General features: G+C 31.4%; 1 protein-coding gene across 2 annotated transcripts; it reads right to left on the bottom strand.

Annotated features, from left to right (window-relative positions):
• Positions 1–485: 485 nt before the first annotated feature.
• On the bottom strand, positions 486–4,075 carry LOC145317229 (protein obstructor-E-like). 2 transcript variants are annotated; one of them, XM_080158210.1, is made up of 5 exons: positions 3,915–4,075; positions 1,530–1,727; positions 1,181–1,390; positions 789–1,005; positions 486–563 (listed from the first exon to the last, which is right to left on the bottom strand). In XM_080158210.1, the coding sequence occupies exons 1-5, from the start codon at positions 3,964–3,966 to the stop codon at positions 497–499; spliced, it is 744 nt and encodes a 247-aa protein (XP_080014336.1). In that variant the 5' UTR covers positions 3,967–4,075; the 3' UTR covers positions 486–496. The 2 variants fall into 2 exon arrangements, with proteins under 2 accessions (XP_080014336.1, XP_080014337.1); XM_080158211.1 differs by having other exon boundaries at positions 789–999; positions 3,915–4,070.
• Between the last annotated feature and the right edge of the window lie 1,294 nt (positions 4,076–5,369).

Genomic DNA, 5,369 nt, shown 5'->3' with positions numbered 1-5,369 from the left:
AGTTAGCGGGTGTAATTCAGTATTTGGTTGAATTCCAATGGAACCGTAGTTATATTTCGACCTCTTTTGTATTTTATATTTATTTTTTGCTGGATGTTTGCATATAATGGTCGTCGGTATCCTTGTTAATTTATATAATTTTCAAGATTTAATAATAATAAAAAAAACTAAATATTTTTTTCAAACTTTTTTTCTTGGGGAGTTTTTTTTCTCAAAATTTCTGGATATGTATATAATAATAATTAGATTAATAACATTAAGGACGAATCTAAAATTATAAACGCCATTTTATCACAATATAATAATGGGGTTCGCCTACTTGTGTTTTCGCCTTAGCAAATTTTTTTTTTGATTGGATAACAACATTTAGTTGAATTATAAATATTATAATCACAATATTACAATGAGATAATGTGTGGGGGGACTGTGTGCATGCATCATCATGAGTGGGACATTACCCAGAGCATCACAAAGTTTTAAATATATTTATTTTTTTTTACTTTCTTTTTCTGTTGTTACTGCTGGTGTTTTTGTCATCTTCCAAGAAGGCATAATAATCTTTGCTGAAAATTAAATAAAAAGTTAATTTTTGATTGTTCTTCATAACATTTTAATTAAAATCAAAATATCTCAAAAACGGTTGTACCGATTATATGTGCTTTTAAGGAAACTTTTTATAGGTCGTCAACGGTTTTAGTTTAACCACCTTTCCCTTGTCTCTGTAGGCTAAAAAAATATTATTTCCTTCAGGGGATATGGTTTCAAAAACGCTCAAAATAAAATCTTACCACTCGGGAACATTTTCGGGGGCGTCGCACTGCTTGGTGAACTCATTGTAGACCAGACCCAGCTCGCAGCCCTGCTCTCTGGGGGAGATACCGTTCAGGCAGATGAAGAACTTGGCGCAGTCGTTGGGGTCAGCGTACTTGGGGTGGGGGTCGAACTGTCCGAACTCGTCGACGGGTCCTCTCTCGGGACACTGGAATCCGCTGTTGGTTTCTAAAGCTAAAGAAATGATTATTTATTTAAGGTGAAATAAAATCCATTCCTAAGTTAAACAATTAAATTACTTACTTGCTTTCTTCATACTTTAAAATTAACAATTTCATATGAAACAAGCCCAAATAAATTGGAACTCTTATTTAAAAAAATAAATACTTATTATTATTTATATTCTTACCATAAGCATCAGCCTTGCACTCCTTTCTGTCGGTGACCTCGGGCCAGTTGCACACGCCGGAGAACTCGTCGAACCAGAGTCCGGAGGAGCAGGTGTACTCCTCAGCGACACCATCAACACAGGCGTAGAAGATGTGGCACACGGAGGGGTCAGGGTGGGCGTAGAAACCGTTCAATCTGGGGCAAAGGTCGCTGGGGCCCTTGGGGGTCTCTGAATACAAATTAATTTGTTCAAACGACAAAAGTCAGCTTTGTTTCACAATTTTCTTAGTCTAAGAATATTTGAAAACTAATATTATTTATTTTGTTTTCCTATCAATAAATGAAGGTTTAAAAAAATTAAAACTTACGGAGCTCAAGCCTGTCACCGCAGTCAACGTTGAAATAATGATCACAGGGCTCCCTCTTTCTGGAGAAAGGATCGAAAACTAAACCATCGGGGCAGAGCCTATCCTCAGCAATACCATCGAAACAATCATAGTATTTATCACACTGAACTTGGTCCTCAAAGTATCCGTCCTTCTCGGGACATCTGAATGTGGATTGACCTAAACAGAAAATACTCTATTATTTTAATCTATTTCTTGCAAGAAAATAATAAGAATCATATTGAATTTAGGTATACCATCTACAAGTACAAAGTTGTATCATATTGTTTATAAGTATACCAACAATTAAGCTTTTGTATAGAGTAAAGTATGTCTATTTAAAATAAAAGTGTTATTGACGCGATAAATGCGTATCCGCTAGCAACAAAATTGGTTTAAATTGCGTCATAATAACGATGCGTATCAAATTATTTAACACTTAAATACATATTTGTGAATCCCGTTAGGAATGTCCCTCCCTGACAAATATTATACAGACAACAGTTTCAATTCTAATTGGATTGTAAATTACATGGGAATTAACACCAAAAGTCAATTAATTTTAGTCAATTAAATTGACTTGAAAAGTACATAAATTGTAGAGTATATAGATAAGGCTAGGCTAAGAGTTCGCAATAGGTTGAATTGCTTAAAATCTGGGTGTACCTAAAGAATAAAATAAACTATTCTACTAAGTATTAAAGCAAAAATGCCAATTTTAATTGACATAATTTTAACCAATGAACGGTTTGTATTTTGAGTTGCTCCCCACAACTGCCCCCCCCCCCTCAGCCCCAAAAAAACAGGAAATAACCAACTAAACATACACACGCACTGAATAGCTGTAATCATAATTATGATAATAATAGGTATCCTATTTAACCCCAGGCAGTATTCTATAGGTTAAACTTTGACATTAGAAACAGGAATATTCTACCCCGGGCTAAAGAGGAAGGTGGCAAGTTCTTTGGGAATGTGAATGGAATGGTTTTATACTTCCTTGTTTAGGAATATCTTTAGGGTGTCGTTAAAATCATAGTTACAATATTTTTACATTTTTTTATCCTATCTTTTAAGGCTTTTCTTTAAAATTTGCAACCCTCTGGGACTTTTCTCAAACTAGAATTAACCTAGCCTGCTTTAATTGTTTAGATATTAAAAAATAGGAAAAAAAACTTTTTTTTGGTCAAAATCAGTTCATAATTAAATAGATAGTCTAAATGTGTACATTTTTGAAAAATGATATTAAATTATTGAAGATAAATAAAAATCTATAAAAATCTGATAATTTTTTTTTGAGAAAAGAACAAAGACAATTCGATTTATCAAAAATTTAGCATTGTCAGAGCAAAATTAATATCCCTTTGTAGATTCATTCATTTGCAAAAATTTCCCAATAAAATTTTTCAACCATTGCAAAAATTTAATTTTTCTCATACAATTTTTGCAACAAAATGGAATAATTTGAAATCAAACATTTAAAAGTATTTATGTATTTTAAATTTAAAGAAAAAATTCTCAAATTTAGAATAATAGATTTCTGAAAAGTTTTGATTTTTAAATCAGATTTTGTTTTAACTTATTCATCAATAAAAAAAGGACAGTTAAGAGTAATCTATAAATCAAAATTATTATCAAAGTTCAGATAGTTAAAGACGATAGTCTAGGTTTTGATGTGCTTTCAAAAAAATCAGTCTTAGTTTAGTACAACAATGTAAAGCATGAAAGATTAAGGACCCATTATATATATATAAACCTTCCACAAGGTCACACACTCACACACACACACACACACACACACACACACACACACATGAGCAGGGTGTATGCAACATTGGTTCCTTGAGAAAGGTCACAACTAGATCAAATCTCAGCCTTTCACAATTTTTTTGCATCCACCACTTATCTTTCTAGAAGCTTTTCAACTTTTGAGATACAGTTGACCTTGATCAAAATAAAGTGGATTAACAATAATAGGTAGTAAGGTATACCTATCTATCAAAACATTTAAATTTTTTTTTGCTTGATAATAATACTTATTTTTGTGAGGTACACCTATTTACAGAAGATAATAAAAATTCTAAAAAAATATATACAATTCTTAAAAAAGAAACAAGTTAATCAACCTTCAATTCATTGTTATTTAAAGAAGGAAAAATTTTCTCAACTCTTGTCTGTGTAAAAAAGCCATAAACTGCAATAAAAGCTGGTGATTGAAAACCACATTGTGTAATTGCCAGCAAGAGAAAGTAAAAACTTTACAAAATGCATCCTATACAAATTGTTATATTTGTCTGATTTTCTTTTCTTTTATATATAAACCACACTTATATTTCTTTAAAGAAAAATATTAAAAAAAATATTAACCTGAAGCCTGGGCAACTAGGAGGGAAGCCCCCAGTAGAGTTACTTTCAGCATGTCTGAGTTATTACACTGTATGATATGACCCTCTAGGCCAAACTGCAAGATATAGACTAAACTATTTCATGTTAGCGCCGGCGCCTAGTATTCACCCCATCCCCCATCACATCCTTCCCATCTGCTCCTTCTTTCTTGCTCCACTAATTTACTTCCCTGCGTTTTGCAGGATATAACCATTAAAAGAGGAAATCCTTCCACATTGAAGCAACTTATTATTTGCTCCATTTGCAGCCCCTGCCTGTAGCGGAGGGAAACCTTTGCGCATGAAAAAGCTGGAGCCACTCCGTTCCTCCCCCTGCAACCAACCCCTTGCCCCCCTTCAAAGCAGAAATACCAAGTTGAAAATTAAAGGAAAATACCCCTTTACAACCAAAGCATGAATTTATTTATTATGCTTCTTACATTTAATATTTTAAAATTTCTTTGTATCAAATTATATTAACATAATCCTAATTTTCAAAACAAAAGCTAAGATTATTTCTATTTAATTTATTAAAAGAATAAAATTGTTAATTCTAGTTGTTAAAGTGTTAATAATTAAACCGTTATTTTAATTTTCCCTCCAGACTTGGATCAGGTGGAAGCTATTTTGACATTTCGAACAGACATTTAAAAAATAGTTTTTTCTTCTAGTTACATTTGAAAATAGAATTGCGGGCAATTATATAAAAGCTCCTTTAACTATTGAATAAGTCTTAAAGAAGTTGTATCAACTTTTTTTTTTATAGCTAGCCGGTCCTTTTAGTAAGTAGTAGATGTAAAATTTTTCATAGAATTCAGATATGCAATCGGTTTTTTTTGTAGACCTCTTATTTTTTAAGTAATTTAAGTTTTTAAAAAAAAAATTAAGTCGATTTTAAGGTACTAAAATGCAACAAAAAAAAGAAAGAAAATGGCCATTATGAACAAAAATAGTAAGATCTTTAATTTGACACCTTACTTTTTCAATTCTGTCAGGTAATTATTGAAAAAATCAATTATTTTAAACCCACGAGAATAAAAACTTTGAACTCAATTTTATCATTTCACAAGTAAAAAAATATGGGTTCATATATACCTTTAGAATCAGAAAAATATTACGAATCCATTGTAAGCAAAATTGAAAAAAAAAGTTTACAATATAGTACATAAACTACAATAAAAGGAATTATATGAAAATATCATATTATATTGTACAGGCAACGTCTTAACTCTTCAATTGAGTATAAAAATGGGAAGGGGGTATAGAGGGGGTAAAGAGGGGGTAAAAAAGGGAAGACAATAGTGTTGCCAGAACAAAAAATACAATTGGCCATTTTTTAAATTTTTTATTTTTTTACTTTTTTTCAATTTTGCTTACAATGGATTCGTAATATTTTTCTGATTCTAAAGGTATATATGAACCTATGTTTTTTATGTCT

This window comes from Acartia tonsa, chromosome 4 (assembly GCF_053477335.1).
Source record: "Acartia tonsa isolate MP-2025a chromosome 4, ASM5347733v1, whole genome shotgun sequence".
Classification (NCBI taxonomy): Eukaryota; Metazoa; Arthropoda; class Copepoda; order Calanoida; family Acartiidae; genus Acartia; species Acartia tonsa.
This window is presented reverse-complemented; position numbering and strand designations above follow the sequence as displayed.